Raw genomic sequence first — 20,086 nt, 5'->3', positions numbered from 1 at the left:
CCCTCAGGATCAAGATATGGCCAAAGAAGGAAAACAAAGGAGCAAATAACGAGGCCTGAACTGTTGACCAAAAACATAGAGTATCTCTCCAGCAACTCTTTCAGCCATTCCACCCCAAACCAGAGACCTAAGGCCTCTGAGTAGCATCTTCAGGGAATGGTCCATTGCACACTGCATCCTTGCTATTTAGGCAGGCAAGGAGGAGGAAAGCAAAGGGAAGAGATGGCTGCCGGGGAAGAGGCAGAAGGTGACAACGTCTAACAAGAGTTTGGGGTCCCGGCAGTTTATTCTTAGCCTCCTAATTGGTATGGGAAGAATGTACCAAACTTCTCTTCAGCATCCTTCAGCTAGCAGGAAGGTTGATCTTGAAATGCCAACTGCTCTCCAGAGAGGCAGCTCCTACCCAGCTGAAATGTTCCACTGAAGTCTTAAGGGCCTCAAATGTTTTCAGCCTTCCACTTTCCTCTAAAATAGTGGGGATACTGGTTAAAAAGAAGCAGAGATCTGAAAGGGATTATGACAATTCACATCAACCTGGTGAATCCAAACTCAGGCAGAGGCTATTTACCAGTGGGGGGTGGGGTGGGGGGGTCAGGGTTGGGGAAGGAATTTGATGCCGTTTCCCTTTGAAAGCAAACCTGATTGTCTCTCATTTTCTGAAACCTGAAGCGAATTGAAACACAGGTATGCCTCAAAATTCACACTTTTGCATTCCCCTTTCTCGAGGCAAGTAACGTGTACAAAACAATTATTTCTTTCAATTAACAAGTTGTATTGATTGCAATAAATCCTATTCACGGTGTATAAAAATACATATACAAGGGTAAAATGCACATTCAAAATATACATTATTAGTGAAAACAGCATAAAAATGCTTTGTATAAGGAGAAATTGCTTTCAAAAATGTGTTTTAGGGAACACTGCATGTAGAGGTGTGTACTGGGAGGAGTCTGCACTGAGATGCTGCTGGGTTTTCGTGAGGACTATTTTTTTATTTTAAAAAAAATCCCTCACAAACTGATGCAGAAATGTGGAGCCCTGAACTGACAGTCACCCATCCTTACCTGGAAGTGAAACTTTCATCAGTGACTCCTCCAGAGAGCTGGTGAAATCAGCCTTGACTTTTCCCATGACATGTCCTAGGAAATAATCTAGGTTGTGAATATACCCTGTCAAACATCCCCTCTCTTAGTTTCTACCTCTGGAGACATGTACAGACCCACTCTTATCTCAAAGGGTGAATCGACACTACAAACTTCCATTAGTTTCATATGACTTGAACTGATGCAGTTTCTGTCCAAGGGACCTGGGCAACCAGTTTGTTGTTGTTGTTGTTGCTGGCATCCGTCCGTCTCGAGAGACAACACAGTGCGCCTCTGGGGGAGAAATCAAGCTGAAGTGTGCAAGCCTGGGCAGTGTGTGTGGAGGTCCTGGGCTGCCCAGATGACAAGACCCCCCCCCTCTCTGGGGCTTGCTGATGTGGTACAAAGGAAAGCAAAGCAATACAACAGCTTGGCTGCAGTAGTTGCCGGAAGGAGGTCTAAACCACTGAGCCTCTTGGGCTTGCCAATCGAAAGGTTAGCGGTTCGAATCCCTGCAATGGAGTGAGCTCCCATTGCTGTGTTCCAGCTCCTGCCAACCTAGCAGTTTGAAAGCACGCCAGTGCAAGTAGATAAATAGGTAACCCTTCAGTGGGAAAGTAAACAGCATTTCTGTGCCCTCTGGCTTCCATCATGGTGTCCTGTTGCACCAGAAGCGGTTTAGTCATGCTGGCCACATGACCCAGAAAGCTGTCTGTGGACAAACGCCGGCTCCTTCGACCTGAAAGTGGAGATGAGCGCCGCATCCCATGGTTGCCTTTGACTGGACTTAACTGTCCAGGGGTCCTTTGCCTTTTACCTACCTTTCTTCTCCCAAAGATATCCCACAAGGCGGTAGTGGTTTGGGATCAGAGTTTTCCTTCTCTTAGATGGGCTAAATTCTGAGGTCGACAAGCCCCATCTGCCCCTCACTTCCCTCTACAGCATGAGCAGAATGTGATGATGATGATGATGATGATGATGATGATGATAATAATAATCATTTATTTATACCCCATCTATCTGGCTGGGTTTCCCCAGCCACTCTGGGCAGCTTCCAACAGAATATTAAAATACAATGATCTATTAAACATTAAAAGCTTCCCTAAACAGGGCTGCCTTCAGATGTCTTCTAAAAGTCTGGTAGTTGTTTTTCTCTTTGACATCTGGTGGGAGGGCATTCCACAGGGTGGGTGCCACCACCAAGAAGGCCCTCTGCCTGGTTCTCTGTAACTTGACTTCTCGCAGCGAGGGAACCGCCAGAAGGCCCTCGGCGCTGGACCTCAGTGTCCGGGCAGAACAATGGGGGTGGAGACGCTCCTTCAGGTATAGTGGGCCGAGGCCAGTATAACTGCCTTCCAAACTGTTGGGCCTGCTGTTGGTCTCGTCTGCTCAATCCTCAGAAGTCTGTCTTCACATGGAGGGGAAGTCACTGAGGGTTTGAGACCCATCAGCTACCCTCACCTGGTTTAGCCGGCCAGTCAAATCGGTCCCAGGGTATGGCCGCTGTCACATGCTGACAGCTTCTAGGAGCCACAGGTGAGAGCTAAATGCGTGCTGGGGACCAAGGATGGAGAAGCTACCCCAGAAGGGGCACAATATGTCCCCCTAACGGAGGTCCTACCTCCCCTAACACCCCAAACTTTATTTTCTGATATTTAGTGCCCCACTGAGTCACTTAGAAGGACCCTCTCGGTGTTTTACAAATGCAGTGAGATATGTAAAAGCCCTGTTAAACAGCTATAGTTCACAAGGTCCTCTTGGAAGAAGGAGATATTATTCAAGGAATCCGAAGTCTGCAGATGTTTTTGGCCACAACTCCCATCAGTTCTACTCCCATACAATAGAAATGCAGCACATTTTGGCACAGTGGAAAAGGCCATGACCAGGTGGTCCGTCACCTGCCCAGGTGCTAATTGCTGGTGAGTCACTTCAAGGCCCATCTGCTCTCAAAGCTTCTCGACCTTTCAAGAGGTCTTGGGCCAGACAGCCCATCAACTAGAGAATGGTCCTCTGTAAAGTAGGACACATCCCTCCCCCAGCAGTTCATCTGCCCATGTTGTCTCACCCTCCCATCATGTGCAGCAACACCAGAGATCACATCAGAGATAAACAGTGCTGCTTTTGTTGCTTTGTAAAGGACGATTTAAAAAACCGTACTGCCAGCTGCTTAGCAAAGGCAGTGGTGTGCTGGTGTGCATGAAAGGAGGAGGGTATATGGGTTTTTTTCCTCTTTTTTTCATTTGCTTCTGAGCAGCAGAAAATTTGGGCATATAAATATAGGGTATTTCTGCTCCAAACCCTTCCTTCCTGAGTTTGATCAATACATCATTTAGCAGCAGTGCTCCCAGCAAAATGAACATCAATTCCACGATTGGCAGCGGCCCAGTGTCGAGAAGATTGCTCCATCAGGTTGCGTAAGAGTAAATGACAGCCAAAAACTGGCTTGGGCTGCCTAATGGTCTATATTTTCAGATGTGCTCTTTTTTTGTGTGGCACTGCAAAGAAGAAGAAAAATTCAGAGGCTTTCAAAGAGAGGCCAAGCCGGGCCAAGCCAAATGAAGAGATTTTCAAAAGAAAGGAGGGGGAAATTTCCTTTCAGAGTGGAGCCAGAATCCCACTCCACAAGACCCCAACTGTCCCCATAGCAAAGCACAACTGGTACACACAAGGCCTTCAGGTTTTGTTGGATAAATTTAATGAAATGTAAGAGCGTAAGATGGATCTAGCCCAACATCCTCTTCTCAAAGTGGCCAACCAAATGCATCAGTGAGAAGCCCGCAAACAGGAGCTGAGTGAAAAAGCATTCTCCTCATGTGTGATTCCCCTGTGGGGCAGTGTGAGGAGGCACCTTTCTTTGGGGAGGGGGCCCAGAGGACTCCCAAGGAGAGGGGAGAGGAGAGGAGGCTGAGGGAACACTCCACAAGGGTGTTGAAAAAGATTGCAAGGCTGCCAGCTGTGCAGGCAAGGGGTGACATAAGTGGACTCCTGAGCCCCACAGGGTGCTGCAGAAAGAATGTAGTTGGTCAAGGGAGCTGTGGACTCAAAAATGGTTGAAATCCTCTGGCATATTGAGTACAGATGCATGTTGAATGCAATGTCAAACAGCACCAGGAGGGGGTCTGGTTGGCAAAGGCTGCTGTAGAGCATGGATAAATGAATGAAATATATGGATATATACATGCATAGCTATGATACTGATTTCAATCCTGACCTATGTTCCTCATAAGCAGTGCTGTTTCTTTCCTGCTGCAGTCCAGCTTCTGATAAAACTACATTATTTGCCTTGCAGTCCACTCTGGTGGAATTCCACATAATTATTCATGCAGTTATCGTTACGCTATTCGACACCGTCCATTTCAGGGCAAAGGAAACACAATGCAAATTGGGCAGGCGATGGGGAGTGGGTAAGCAATTCAGTCCTTTGTGGACTGAAAACAGCAACAGCAATTATTGATCGTAGTTGCTGGATTGATTTCTGTTCTGGACGTGGGAGGAGTAAGTGAACACCAGCAGTTTCCACTCCCGTTTCCGCTGAAATTCTACAACATCTCTTCCTGGAAGGGTCCGTTTCTCAAGTGACCATTCGCACTCAGGCACAGACACAGAGTTGCAGAATCCAAACACCTCATTTCTGTTAATGGCAGGGAATATAAAGTATGTAGCTAGAAGCAGACACTTCTCAGCAGCCAGCTCTTAGCTGGCAATAAATTAACCACAGTTGTCTTTTCTGGCAGTCAGTCCTGGTGGCTCAAAGGGCAGCAAATTGCCACCTGCTCCTCCGGGTCCAGGCACTTCGCTCCTGATGCCGAGCACGTGGCTTCTGTGGAATCCCATGACTGACACACCCCGTCAAAGAACTCTGAGCTCTCAGAGAGGGCAGGAGTGTTTCTAGGAAGAAGGCCATCTCATCGCTTCCAGATCTCAAGTGACACCAGAATTTCCTCAGCCTGCCCTGCTGGTTCTTCGGTCATTTATTGCACCACCACGGTCTGCAACACATTGCCTGGTCATTTTTATGGGATCTGGCAGGCTGCGCCTGTTCTGCTCATTCAGTAGAAGCCATTAAGCTTCATCATTACTGGGATTTTTTATCTGTTTATTAATGCCTTTCAGTGCGTCCAGCCTCATCCATGTTTGGGGGGGGGGGGCTGGCTGGCTGGTGGCACATAGCTGTGCTAGTGGGATTCTAACAGGAATGCCATTAGAGCCATCAGCCACATTCCTGCTAGTGGAAGATTAAAACCTGCCCAAGCACATTTGCAGAGGTGTACAGATCACAGCTCCTGTTTACATATCTGAATTCTCTCTTTCTCCTCCAGCCTGCATTGACCTGCAACAATAAGCCAGGCTTTCCGCCATACTGTGGTTTACTGTGAATGAGCGCATTGCTGGTGCTCTTGCTTTGTTCCTTCAATGTTGTTGTTGTTGATTGAATTTATATACCGCCCTATACCCAGAGGTCTCAGGGCGGTTCACATGTTGTGAGCAGGGAAAGCAAGCCAGGCAGATGCAGGTCAGCGTGAAGAAGCAGAGGCAGTTGCCACTGAAGTTAACTGTTCGAGGAAACGAACGTGCAACCCAGCAACCCTTCCCAGTAGCCCTTATGGGGGACTTGCCAGTTGCCTTCCACCCTTTCTAAGACTCCTCCTATCCTGGATGTTTCCCAAGCAGTCTCAAACTGTGTCTGTGCACTTCTGGTCCCTGTTCTGCTCTCCTCATTATCCTGTGTGTTCTTGGAGACCCTGGGAAAGAGGGAGCTTGTCACAACGGGAGAGGCAGATGTCCTGGGATTCTGTTTCAGCCTTGAAGTCTGAACAGTGATGGCTGTGGTGCGCTGGGCTCCTTGGAAACTTGATCTGCCTCTTGGTGAATAGGAGGTGCTGCTGGTCTCCTCCCAGGGAGGAGGAGGAGGAGGAGGAGGAGAAGAAGAAGAAGAGGAGGAGGAGGAGGAGGAGTTTGGATTTGATATCCTACTTTATCGCTACCTGAAGGAGTCTCAAAGCAGCTAACATTCTCCCTTCCCTTCCTCCCTCACAACAAACACTCTGTGAGGTGAGTGGAGCTGAGAGACTTCAGAGAAGTGTGACTAGCCCAAGGTCACCCAGTAGCTGCATGTGGAGGAGCGGGGAAGCGAACCCGGTTCACCAGATTACGAGTCCACCTCTCTTAACCACCACACCATAGGAAATGGCTGGGGCTGCCCTCTGGCTTCTCCTAGGCTCTGCACCCACTTGGCATGATTCAGAGTGCCGCCCACAACAGCCTTTGATTCCCTCTCCAACCCCCAAGTGAGGTTGATTTGATCCTCCCTGTGTTCCCAATGTAGATTTTTACTCCCTCCTCCTTTCCGATGTCTTTATTCTCCTCTTCCTCCTGATGTAGACCTTCACTCGCTCCTTCTTCCCTGGCCAAAGGAGGCACCATTTTGTGGTTTGCCTCAGGTGCTGAAATGTCTTGGGCCAGCCTTGGAGGCAGAGCATAGCCACCATCGCTAGTGGAAGAAGGGCTTTGCATTTACTGCCGAAGGGAGAACTGAGAGAATTCTGTCATTCTTAAAAAAAATATGGAGATCCCTAAAAATAGCACATTCATCCTGGGTAGAACATTCAGAGTGTGCAATAAAACTATCTATATGTTTAAAGTAAACACGCTGAATATTTATATGCCGCAATTATGACTATTCATATCTGCTGCATTGCAATTAACTCCAATTAATAATATTCATTAGTGTTCTTCCAAGGCTGTAATTCATGATTTTAAAATAGAGATGCATCTGCAGAATCTTGCAGTGGAATAGAGCGTCTTCCTTGGCTATCCACTTCTACTTGCACAGTGTAAATTCAGAATGCTTGTGAATTTTATGGGTCTACTCTTGGGAGACCAGTGAGGAAAGGAACTGGTCACAGCAAGAAGGGGGAAGCTCCCTGGCTTCTTCAGCAGCCTGCCTCATCTCTGTCTCCTGGCCCCTCTCTTCTTCTGCCTCTAAGTCTGGACTGTCCTCTATGTTGGGAATCTGAATACGTGCAGCTACGCACACAGAGTCAATTAGGGTTTGGCCGACAGCCAAGGCAATGTGAAGGAGTAAGTCTGCCTGGTAATACAGACGCATGGAGACAGCTCCATGATTGGTCAAGCTCTCTCACGGCAATAATGATTAATGGCCTACTAACTGGAATGTGTTAGTATGAGGTTGAGTTCAGGAGTTGAGAGTTGTGTGAGAGAGAGCTAGTCAAGGATCCGTGTTCTGTTCTGTTCCTGTAAATAGTCCACTGTATATAATAAACACCTAACTACAAGTTCCTGGTTCCTGCTTCATCTATCCTATCTGCAGCCAAGTCGCCAGTTGCTTCCGTGGATTCTGCGTTTACTCTGCTAGGGCTGGCTAAGGTCCTGCAACTATTCAGAAAGTTGCGAAACACCAATAGGTTTTGCCAATACTCTACTCCAGCCTCTCCCTGCTCACTAAACCCTGTTGCCTCTTCAGCTTCCATCACCTCTTCCTCCCAGTCCACTCCCTCTTCTCCCTCTGACCACTCATCGTTGTCCCACCACCAGTGCCCTGGCTCTGAGCCTTCTTCCCTTGCTGGTTCCCCAGCTGGTGCCTGCCACCACTCCTCTGCGTCCAGCCAGTCCATGACAGTCATCTGTGCAGGGATCTTTTGCCCAATGTGGGGCTCAAACCCACAACCCTGAGATTAAGAGCCCCATGCTCTACTAGACAAACCTAGACAGCATCTTAAAAAGCAGAGACATCACCTTGCCAACAAAGGTCCGTGTGATGGCCTGGGATTCGGATTCAGATGCTGAACCTGAGGAATCCCAGCCTGCACAGGATCCCCTGCCTCCAGAACCAGCTGAGCTGGGGTTGGGGCATGAGCCTGAAGGGTCCTCACCTGTGCTGGATCCTCAGGTGCAGACACCAGCTGAGTCTGCTCTGGCTCCTGAGGCGATGGAGGACCCATTGCCTTCAAGTGCTCCACTCTCAGCCCCATCAGGGGAAGCTGGGGTTGCCTCTGGGTCCGGTAACCCTTCAGCCTCTCCTGAGCTGCAGAGGCTCAGGGCAGAGAGGCGGAGGGAACTAAGTTCCCACAGGAGGAGTGCTCGCCTCCAGGCCAGGAGAGGCAAGTCACCTGAGGATCGGGACCACCCTATGCCTCGGGGCAGATAAAAGCCAGCCAGCCCCAGTCTTGGAGCAACGTCGGTGGTTGTCAGCCCCTGCCTGAACCCTGCCCAGCACCCAGCTTCAACTTTTATGGACTGCCTTCATATTGCTTCATCGACCACGGACTGGACTTGGTCCTTGCCTCCTGGTCCGTGTCCAGTTCTGGGCACCACAGTTCAAGAAGGACACTGACAAACTGGAACGTGTCCAGAGGAGGGCAACCAAAATGGTCAAAGGTCTGGAAACAATGCCTTATGAGGAATGGCTAAGGGAGCTGGGCATGTTTAGCCTGGAGAAGAGGAGGTTAAGGGGTGATATGATAGCCATGTTCAAATATATAAAAGGATGTCACATAGAGGAGGGAGAAAGGTTGTTTTCTGCTGCTCCAGAGAAGCGGACACGGAGCAATGGATTCAAACTACAAGAAAGAAGATTCCACCTAAACATTAGGAAGAACTTCCTGACAGTAAGAGCTGTTCGACAGTGGAATTTGCTGCCAAGGAGTGTGGTGGAGTCTCCTTCTTTGGAGGTCTTTAAGCAGAGGCTTGACAACCATATGTCAGGAGTGCTCTGATGGTGTTTCCTGCTTGGCAGGGGGTTGGACTCGATGGCCCTTGTGGTCTCTTCCAACTCTAGGATTCTATGATTAACTACCAGGACCAGCACAGTCCGTATAGTTAAAGCTATGGTTTTCCCAGTAGTGATGTATGGAAGTGAGAGCTGGACCATAAAGAAGGCTGATCGCCGAAGAATTGATGCTTTTGAATTATGGTGCTGGAGGAGACTCTTGAGAGTCCCATGGAGTGCAAGAAGATCAAACCTATCCATTCTGAAGGAAATCAGCCCTGAGTGCTCATTGGAAGGACAGATCCTTTTTTTTTTAATAAAAAAATTATTGAGATTTTACAAAAAACAAAGATTTACAGAATAGAAAGAAAGCATATAAAAAGAAAGAAATAAAAAAACATACAAAAATACATAAAATAGAAAAGAGAGAAAAAAGAATAAAAATACAGAATGCAAAAAAACCCGAATAAATAAGAAAACATTAAAAACAAATCCATTTTTTTAATCTTTAAACTCATTAGCTTGTTTCCTTGACCTCCTCGCACCTCCCCTTTTTGTATTCCCATTTACATAATTAAATCAACAAATCCTTACCCTCTTTCATTTATCTTAACTCTATATCTTAACATATTATAACTCAATATTTTCATCCATTATCAATCCATTTTTGCATATTCATATTAACTTTGTTGCTAATGCCGCTTATTTTCAAACCAACATCATTTTAACATTCATTAATTTTACAGTGTTTCTGCAAATAGTCTTTAAATGGAAGGACAGATCCTAAAGCTGAGGCTCCAATACTTTGGCCACCTCATGAGCAGAGAAGACTCCCAGGAAAGGAGTCTGAGGTTGGGAAAGATGGAGGGCACAAGGAGAAGGGGACAACAGAGGACAAGATGGTTGGACAGTGTTCTCAGAGCTACCAGCATGAGTTTGACCAGACTGTGGGAGGCAGTGGAAGACAGGAGTGTCTGGCGTGCTCTGGTCCATGGGGTCACAGAGAGTCGGACACGACTGAACGACTAAACAACAACATGCTCTACTATATATGAAACGGCTGTACAAATATGTATTCATGGTTGATGTTCTTATTGTTCAATTCCTGTGAGGTGTTTCGTAGGAAGCAATTCGTAAATGAAATAAATTAAGATGTTGCAGTATGAAGAGTAGCTGCAAGAAATGTTCTCAGGGTACACAGATCCCCCCTGATGAACAAAGGCACTACAGCCTTTGAACCTTTCTCCCTATCTTGCTCCACTCCCATCGTTTCCCACCTCCCTGCAGAAATCCAAAATGGCGCCCCTGGGTCACTTTATGTTTTGCTTGCTTCGGAACCTGCTGTCTCCTTATTTCTCTCCAGGCGGTTCTGTTCTCTGCAAGAACAGGCTCCCTGCAGCTTGTGGGGTGAGCCCCCTTTCTGGAGCTGTAAAGAACCCAGCAAAGTCTCTCCTTGCCTCTGATCCGTGGAGCTCCTGCTATAAATCACAGGAAGGCAGATTTTTCCTGAAATGCTGGGTCAGTGTTACGGTGTCCTGCGCAGAGATTTATGAGCGCTGCCACGGTCACAGCTATGGACAGCCAACAGAAGGATTCTGACAGCTCAGGGTATCTTAAGACTTCTCAGGAGGACAGAGCAGAATGCATTGCTGCGGTGATTCAAGTCAGTCAGCAGGATGGCGTGAAAAACGGCTTAGATAAATTGGATAAAGTTAAGGCTTGGGTCCAGCGCTTGATTTTGGGCTCTGTCATGCTCAGCCAGGTTCTAAGCCCTATGGCAAGCAGCTGGGTCTGGGAGTTACAATTTTATTCAATTTAAAAATAATAAAATAAAATAAAATAAAGTATTTCCCATAGTGTCTTGGAGTAAAGATGGGAAGCTGGAGCTGGCTGGCAGGTCAAATCCTTACCTCCACCCTCCATGGGCCATCTTTGGCAAGTGGGAGGAGCCTCTCACCTGCCAATAACCTGACGTCATTATGACTCCAGACGTCAACTTCCACATTTAGGTCCATTTGGAGATGCTGTTTGCAATCAATGCTACTTGGTAAGGAAGTAAAATTGAGCATGAAAATCGCATAGGGAGTCCTCTGGACTTGAAGAGGATGTTACCAGCAATGTCTTGCCTGTGGAAGTCCACAAGCTTGTGTAAGAAAAGGGCAAGAGGCAATTGATGCTTTTGAATTCTGGTGCTGGAGGAGACTCTTGGGAGTCCCATGGACTGCAAGAAGATCAAACCGATCCATTCTTAAGGAAATCAGCCCTGAGTGCTCACTGGAAGGACAGATCCTGAAGCTGAGGCTCCAATACTTTGGCCACCTCATGAGAAGAGAAGACTCCCTGGAAAAGACCCTGATGTTGGGAAAGATGGAGGGCACAAGGAGAAGGGGACGACAGAGGACGAGATGCTTAGACAGTGTTCACGAAGCTACCAGCATGAGTTTGACCAAACTGTGGGAGGCAGTGGAAGACAGGAGTGCCTGGCATGCTCTGGTCCAGGGGGTCACAAAGAGTCAGACACAACTGAACGACTAAACAACAACAACAACTCCCACATCCCAGACCATTGGCCATGCTGGCTCAGGCTGATGGGAGTTGGGGTCCACCGATTTCTGTTGGGCTACAAGTTCTCCATTTCCGACATTCATCACACAGCAAGGATTAAATGTAACCAGAGGAAAGAAGATGCAACAGGGAACTCAACTGCTTTGCTGCTTTCCCAGCTGCAGGCTGCTGTGTCCGCTATGCTGCTGTTCTAGACGGTTCTTAGCAACACACCGTTTCCACTAGCGCAATTGTTGCGTTGGATTTCTCTGTTGCACAACATTAAAACACACGTGCCGGCTAGTGCAAGAGCCCACGAGTGCAGCTTATGGCCTCAGCACCCCTTTCCTTTCTTCCCTTTGATCATGCCCAATTTCCCCTATGTACGAAAAAGGTGTACGGTTTTTCTGAATTGGTAGCCAGAAGACACAGGCCCAGCCTCTTTATCCTTAAATTACCTTTTTTCCTCCCCCAGCTGGAAAGGGAAATTGCGCCTCATTCTAGACAGTACAGATAGCTCTGACCAACTGCTGCCACCTGCAGGTGAGCGCTGGCGAGGACAGGCGAAGGCAGCTGGAAACAGACCGAAAGTAATTAACTGGGTAACAGCGGAATCTACATTTCTTCTTCTTTTCCTTCCCCAGTTTTAATCCCAGAGATGTGGTCCAGGGCAAAGAGACATGCTGGAAGCTTCTATATTAAGAGTCCCACATTCCCCCAAGAGGCACCTTAATCAGCGCCAGGCTAGCTAAATGGCTCTTGCTCTCGCTTTATGGCGGGAGAAGGGAACTCGGGGCCCAATCAGCGCCGTCACAGAGGCTTGATTGCAAATGAGCTCTTTGCAGCACTCCCAAGTGCTTCCAGCATTGCAGAACAGCATGCTCTGATGATGCAGTCTGTGACAGGAGAGCAGGACAGCTCTGGCACGACTGCAGGCGGAGCGAAGCAGAGAGAGCTCTTGGCTCGGAGGAACCAAATTAAAACGACTCCATAGCAGGAGGTATCAGCTTTAAGAACTTAATTCTTCCCTGCCCTTTTCCCATCAGCTTTTTTCTGGTGTGGTGTCCTGGATACTTTTGAAACTGGGAAGACTTGGGCTTGAACCCTCCAGGACCTGTGGGTCAACCTCTCTCTCTCTCTCTGATTAGCCTGTTGCCACATTGGGTTATTATGCAAGGACAAAGTGGGCTCCCTCCGCTCCCCAATTTATGCTGCCCTGCCAAATGTGCTCAATATACAAGCCAACTTTCACCATTCAGATGTTTGGGACTCCAGTTCCCATGGTCAGTAGGCAGCCATGATGGGAGTCATCATCCAGAGACGAGAGCCAGTGTGGTGTAGTGGTTAAGAGCGGTAGACTCGTAATCTGGGGAACCGGGTTCGCGTCTCCGCTCCTCCACATGCAGCTGCTGGGTGACCTTGGGCCAGTCACACTTCTCTGAAGTCTCTCAGCCCCACTCACCTCACAGAGTGTTTGTTGTGGGGGAGGAAGGGAAAGGAGAATGTTACCTGCTTTGAGACTCCTTCAGGTAATGATAAAGCGGGGTATCAAATCCAAACTCCTCATCCAATGACATTTGACACAAACTATTGCAAACTTCATGGTAAAAGTAGCCACCTCGGCCCCTGAGGAGAATTCGAAAATCCATATTAGGTTATTAGGTCAACTAAAATGTCCCCAAACAGTGTACAAGCTTTTGCCATCTAGAATACAAAAGTTGGTGTGCTGTTTTGTGACACTTTTGGCTGGCCTAATCAAGGTCTTGCTCTATTATGGGTTTTGAAATTTTACAGTGTGGTTGTGGTAGCACTGAGTCTGACCTTTGGAGAAATACTGCCTTGATTCAGACATCGTGCCAAATCACAGTTTGGTGCCACATGAATGATCCTGGGCCTCAGTGACCCAAAGCTGCCTTCCACCAAAGCAGATAGCTTTTCTATCTAGTTGGGGATTGTCTACCCCAGGGGCCAGCAAACTTTTTCAGCAGGGGGCCGGTCCACTGTCCCTCAGACCTTGGGGGGGGGGCTGGACTATATTTTGAAAAATATATATGAATCAATTCCTATGCCCCACAAATAACCCAGAGATGCCTTTTAAATAAAAGCACACATTCTACTCATGTAAAAACACACTGATTCCTGGACCGTCTGTGGGCCAGATTTAGAAGGCAATTGGGCCAGATCCGGCCCCCAGGCCTTAGGCTGCCTATCCATGGTCTAACCTGACCGGCAGGGATCCTCCAGGGTCTTAGGCAAATGGTTTTTCTACCACCTGCTATCTTATTCTTTGAACTGGAGATGCTAAGCCTTGAACTTCTGCATGCACCGGAGAGTGCTTCATCCCTGAGCTGGTTTGCAAAGCAATAACAACCTGCCCTTTGCTCCCTAATAGAAAGGAGAGAATCTCAGCCCAACAGGAAAGGAGAGAGCATGAGACAGGGGAGGAGGGAGCACTTGTCCTACTGCTTTCTCCAGGGAAAACCTGTTCTTTACTGCTGAATCGCAGGAAACGTCCACCGGGTTTTCTGCAAATTGATGGTTGCTCTGGTTTAGCAGTAAAGAGTATGTTTTCCTGGGGAATGCAGCAGGGCAAACAAAAATCCTCTTGGACCCATGTCTAGAAAGCACAGAGCCAGCAGAAAACCTCTTGGACCCATGCTTTCTAAGCATGGGGCAAGCAGAAGAGTGGATGTGCACTCTGACACCCAGACAGCAAAAGTCAACATCATATTTGTGCAAACTTTGAGTCCTCTGGCTTGGCGTGGGACTCTACTGCACTTCAGACTATGTGGGCTGGCCTTTGAGAACGAATCAATCCATGAATCTATGGGTTGTACCCAATGTAGTGCCAAGTTGAAGTCACTTAGCAGTACATGAAATGTTTTGCTCCAGGGAACGTTATTGCACAAGAGAAATGCAAGCAGGTTAACTTTGCTGTGCAATTTGTTGTTGTTTAGTCGTTCAGGTGTGTCTGACTCTTTGTGACCCCCTGGACCAGAGCATGCCAGGCACTCCTGTCTTCCACTGCCTCCCACAGTTTGGTCAAACTCATGTTGGTAGCTTCGAGAACACTGTCCAACCATCTCGGCCTCTGTCGTCTCCTTCTCCTTGTGCCCTCCATCTTTCCCAACATCAGGGTCTTTTCCAGGGAGTCTTCTCTTCTCATGAGGTAGCCAAAGTATTGGAGCCTCAGCTTCAGGATCTGTCCTTCCAGTGAACACTCAGGGCTGATTTCCTTAAGAATAGATAGGTTTGATCTTCTTGCACTCCATGGGACTCTCAAGAGTCTCCTCCAGCACCATAATTCAAAAGCATCAATTCTTCGGCGATCGGCCTTAGAGAGCGCAATCAGTTGCCTAATAGTTTTCGTCTAGCGCAGCGGCTGTGTTGGATTCCTTCATTCTGCAATAAGCAAATTCACCCGTCCACTAACCCAACAGCCCTTGGGCTAGCGGACAGAGGATTCTGGGTACAGCCCTATATTATTAAAGCTCATCATGCGTGGAAAGGATTTACGGAGAGGAGCCGTGTAAGAATGTTGTTAACGTCGCTCAGTTATGAGGCCGGCTCAGGCAGAACAGAGCCCCAAGATGCAACCTTTCTTCCTTTTGTTTGTTTTTTCAGTACATCCCACTGGATGGAGAATTCATCCTGGCCCCTGGTGCTGGGTTTGCAGCCTTCGACGGCAGTTTTGATCCAGGATGTGAGACAGGTATTGTGCTCGACCTACCGTTCATTAGTCATGCAAATTAAGCGCAGAGAGAATATGCCTCCGTTACGCTGCTGCTCACGAGTCATTCTCCCAGTCATAATTAACTTTCCCCTGGAGCCCCCTCCCCCAAAGTTTCAAAACTAGCTTTCCTTTTCATAATTGGGGGTGGGGGAAAGAGAGAGAGAGAGAGAGAGAGAGAGAGAGAGGAGGAGGAGGTGGAGAAAATGATAAGCATTGGTTGCAGGCGTTCCTGCAGGACTGTCTCCGTAGAGGTTCCCATTGAAATGAGTTGTTTTGCTCTTGCCAGAGAGCTGCATTCATTTCGGTGCAGCTTACATGGGGGAATATTCCCAGTGGGATCACGCTCATTGTTTGCCTTTCCATTGCGTCTAGTACAAGCATAGTGAGACTGAAATCCACGTTCTCTGGATTCAAGGCCTATTACAAAAAGGATGCATTGGGCTTAACTTAATCTGGAGCCAAGTCTTGGAACCTATGGGTGGTACCCAACTAAATAACCAAGCAAGCAAAACAACTTCCGCTTGTGCAATGGGACTCCCCCCGCCTCTCTTCCCTCTGATCATCTCCCGCACTGTCCAAAGGACTAGCACAACCTAACACTATTATGGATGCGCTTCATTTTTTTGTGGATACAGGCGACTCCCCATTTCCACCGGGGTTAAGTTCCGAGGCACTGCGTGTTGTTTACATGAAATTGCATATATTGGGAACACTATGGGAAAAACCTCCAAATACCCTCTAAACATCTGGAAACCTTTGGAAAATCCTTTGGAAAACCAGCAGCACTTACCAGATGCCAAACTAGGCTTCAATGGTCAGTGCAAGGGCTCCTGGCATTGCACTTGCAAAGACTTGTGGGGTCGCCAGGTGCTGCTTTTGTGCTCTTTTTCATCCTTTTCGGTCTCTTCAAGGGCCACTTTTATTTTTTTATTTTATTTTTAAGTTTTCCAGTTTTCCATTCTTATACAGTAGTTCTGTTTGACTTCCCACCCAGCATTCCATGACAGTTCTTTTCAGATCGTGATTGGCTGCATATACACCAGTTCATTCACCTTATTTTCCACACTCTCGTATCTTTAATATTGTCAACTGTTGGTCACAAAGTTCCCCCTACCTGGAATTTATATTTTAGGTCGAATTTTTGTAAATATTCCCCCAAGTATTTCCACTCACTCCTCTTCTGTTTATCATCTTGATTTCTTATTTTAGATGTCATACTGGCTAGTTCTGCATATTGTTAATTTATATGGCCATTGTTCTTTCCCTGGGATCTCTCTCTGTTTCCAGCATCTTGCATATATTATCCTTGCTGCTGTCGTTCCATATAGAAACAAGTTGTGGGCTTTCTTTGGTAATTCGTTCCCAACTACACCGAGAAGAAATGCTTCCAGTTTCTTGGGGAAAGTAAATTTTTAATTTTTTCTTTAACTCGTTGTACACCATCTCCTAGAACTCCTTTGCCTGTTTGCATTTCCATCATAAATGAATAAGCAAACCAGACATTTCCAGCACAATTTTGAACCTCTTTTGCACATTTTGGCCAATTTTTTTGGCCAATCCATATTGCATTTTGTTGTTGCTGCATATTTTCTCCTATTTGGTAACATTCTGAGAAGTTCCTTGTTGAGTTCCATAATTTCCCCCACTCAGCAATTCCCAATATTATGCCCAATAACCATAGCCCACTTTTGCAGTTTTTAAATGCACTTCCAGGTTCAGTGCAATGCGCCTGTGTGTGACTGCACGTCTACTGGATACGCATTCTATATATATAGTGCCTGCATTCTGCATGGACTGGCTGCATGGCAACATGTGCAAATGGTTTTAGATACCTGTTAGGTCCATAAATTACCATATAGCATATATCCAACACAAAAAATGGTGACAATTTGTTGTTGACAAAGGACAGCTGGACGTATAAAGGGCTCCATTACCTTCAGTAGCTTAGGGCAGCCTTTCTCAACCTGTGGGTCCCCAGATGTTGTTGAACTACAACTCCCATCACCCCTAGCTAGCAAGGCCAGAGCTCAGGGATGATGGGAGTTGTAGTCCAACAACATCTGGGGACCCACAGGTTGAGAACCGCTGTCTTAGGGCCTCATCAAACCTAAATCTGGCCTTGCTCACGGTGCACGGAATGGGATGGCCCATGAACAGCAGCCCTCTGCTTAAGTGAACTGGGAATCCCCTTCACCAGCATCTCCTTGTCATATCCAGATGGAACTGCATGGTGCAGGCAGAGCTCCACACAGGGAGATGTGCATGTATGGAGCTCTGTTGTATGGAGACAGAGGCTGAGGCTTTATCTGTAGATGAGTGGGCAGGATGTCTATGGCCCCATGCCATCTAAGGAGACCAGAAGTCAGACCTAAATTCTACACCAAGGCCCTTGACGTCCTTCGTTCTTACGGGCGTGCTGCCTTATGCGCAATTCTGTGACAGCTTCGTTAATATTGAACGGGAAGAAAGTTGTTAATGAATTAAATATGAACCTCGGCAAATAGACTGTGTACAGCTGCCCCTGTGTATTGTTTATTTTCATATTAAATTCCCCAGCAGAGGAACTATGGGATATAGTTCGTGCATGGCATGTTTACAATTGCACTTGCAGAGAGCCGGGTCTGGGGTGGGGCAGGGGAACCAGTGGCTGATACATTGCTAATAAAGTTGTTCCGGTTATCGTCATCCACGGCTTTCCCCAGGATTACTCACTCTTGATGTTTGTGGAAGATCCTCCCCAGAGACTTCCATAAGATCTGTGCAGCATTCTTGTAATATGTCTGGGATAATAAACCAGAGGATAGCCGCGTGGAATCATAGAACTGTAGAGTTGGAAGGGACCTTGAGGGTCATCTAGTCCAACCCCCTGCAATGCAGGAATCTTTTGCCCAAGGTGGGGCTCGAAACCACGTCCCTGAGGCTGAGAGTCTCATGCTCTGCCAACTGAGAGCTAAACTACTGGATCACACCAAGCCAATCCGGGCTGCATGCGCACCATGCATTCAATGCACATCACTTTCTCCAAAGAACCCTGGGAAGTGTCTATCCCACACTGAGAGTTATAATTCCCAGCGCCCTTAACAAACTACAGTTCCCAGAATTCTTTGGGGGAGTAGTCATGTGCTTTAGATTGGTGATATGTATGAAGCCACAGTAATCAGCTGTGGGCTATCACCTAGAAGCTCAACATCAACATCAACATCAACTAAGATCATGGCCACTGGTCCCATCACCTCCTGGCAAATAGAAGGGGAAGAAATGGAGGCAGTGAGAGATTTTACTTTCTTGGGCTCCATGATCACTGCAGGTGATGTCGATCATCTAGGTGATGTTGTTGTTGTTTAGTCGTTTAGTCGTGTCCGACTCTTCGTGATCCCAGAGCACGCCAGGCACTCCTGTCTTCCACTGCCTCCCGCAGTTTGGTCAGGCTCATGTTTGTAGCTTTGAGAACACTGTCCAACCATCTCGTCCTCTGTCGTCCCCTTCTCCTTGTGCCCTCCATCTTTCCCAACATCAGGGTCTTTTCCAGGGAGTCTTCTCTTCTCATGAGGTGGCCAAAGTATTGGAGTCTCAGCTTCAGGATCTGTCCTTCCAGTGAGCACTCAGGGCTGATTTCCTTCAGAATGGATAGGTTTGATCTTCTTGTGGACCATGGGACTCTCAAGAGTCTCCTCCAGCACCATAATTCAAAAGCATCAGTTCTTCAGCGATATATATATATATATATATATATATATATATATATATATATGGGGAATTCAATGGAGAACAAAAAAGAATACTGGAACATTTGAAATAAGTTAGAAATGCGCTATATTTCTAACGAAAGCTCAGATGATGGAATTTCAGTGGATTTATGAACTTTGGTATTAGAGGTTCTGTTCTGCAATTTACTATATCAATATGGCATGGGTGATTCCTAGGGTCCTTGTTCTCATTTATTTTTAATTATGAAAATCGGAAGTCACCCATGTGCAGCGGCTGGCAGTGCAGATTGGTGAGTTTCCCTCGTGCACTTGCCACACTTTAAAAAAGAAATCTTAGCGTTAATTATAAACAAATAAAAAGAATAAATATCAGTGAAGCAGAACAGACTCCACAAGCTTCTCCCTCCCTCCTCCTATTAGCTTCAGAAGTCACCTTTGCCGGTGCAGACAACTTCCATTGGTATGACCCCACCCTGTGGCTTGCTGCAACCTCATTGGACAACCTCCATCAAGGCAAACACATCTTCTCTGTGGATGAAGAAAGAGTCCCGTGCCAGTACGATGACGTTATCTTTCTCCCCGAAACGTCCTTCCGTGTGAACATCGAGTCGTCTGAGCAGGCCATACGGCTCAGGAGCATTTCAATCATGGGGCAGGTAAAACAGGGCATTTGTGAGATGAAACCGTGGCTGCTTCACCATTTTCTGTTTTGCGATTCCAAAAATAAAATAAAAGATTGCAAGTGGAGATGGGCAACTTCTTCCAGATTCACTGTGAATAGCCTGGGGAGGGGAACAGGTATAGCCCTACTGCTAGCTAGATTAAAGCAACAGCCCACCTCCCCATGCCAGCTAAGCTAGAATGCTCTGGGGGAGGGCATGGTTCAGTCTTCACTATTGAAGTGTCCACTATTGAAGAGAGCCATTGTGGTGTAGTGGTTAAAAGTGGTAGACTCGTAATCTGGTAAACCAGGTTCGCTTCCCCGCTCCTCCACATGCGGCTGCTGGGTGACCTTGGGCTAGTCACACTTCTCTGAAGTCTCTTAGCCCCACTCACCTCACAGAGTGTTTGTTGTGGGGGAGGAAGGGAAAGGAGAATGCTAGCTGCTTTGAGACTCCTTTGGGTAGTGATAAAGCAGGATATCAAATCCAAACTCTTCTAAAGCCCTCCCTTCTCTTTCCCAGGTTTGGGGGGAGGAGGCAGGAAGACTCTAAGACCTTGTCAGAGTCCTCATGCCTCCTTGCTGAAGCCTGGCAAGCACTTAACAGATTTGAAAAGAACATTCTTCAGC

General features: G+C 47.2%; 1 protein-coding gene across 2 annotated transcripts in view; it reads left to right on the top strand.

The window, feature by feature from the left end:
- AMN (amnion associated transmembrane protein) overlaps positions 1 to 20,086 on the top strand; it is a 74,147-nt gene that overhangs the window by 26,374 nt on the left and 27,687 nt on the right. For both annotated transcript variants that reach the window (XM_053368480.1, XM_053368394.1), the window contains exons 4-5: positions 14,980 to 15,067; positions 19,216 to 19,451. In XM_053368480.1, the coding sequence (XP_053224455.1) occupies positions 14,980 to 15,067; positions 19,216 to 19,451 (324 nt within the window). The remainder of the gene's footprint in view (positions 1 to 14,979; positions 15,068 to 19,215; positions 19,452 to 20,086) is intronic.

This window comes from Podarcis raffonei, chromosome 1, assembly GCF_027172205.1.
Source record: "Podarcis raffonei isolate rPodRaf1 chromosome 1, rPodRaf1.pri, whole genome shotgun sequence".
Classification (NCBI taxonomy): Eukaryota; Metazoa; Chordata; class Lepidosauria; order Squamata; family Lacertidae; genus Podarcis; species Podarcis raffonei.
The sequence above is the reverse complement of the archived record's forward strand: the minus strand, read 5'-3'. Positions and strand labels throughout refer to the sequence as shown.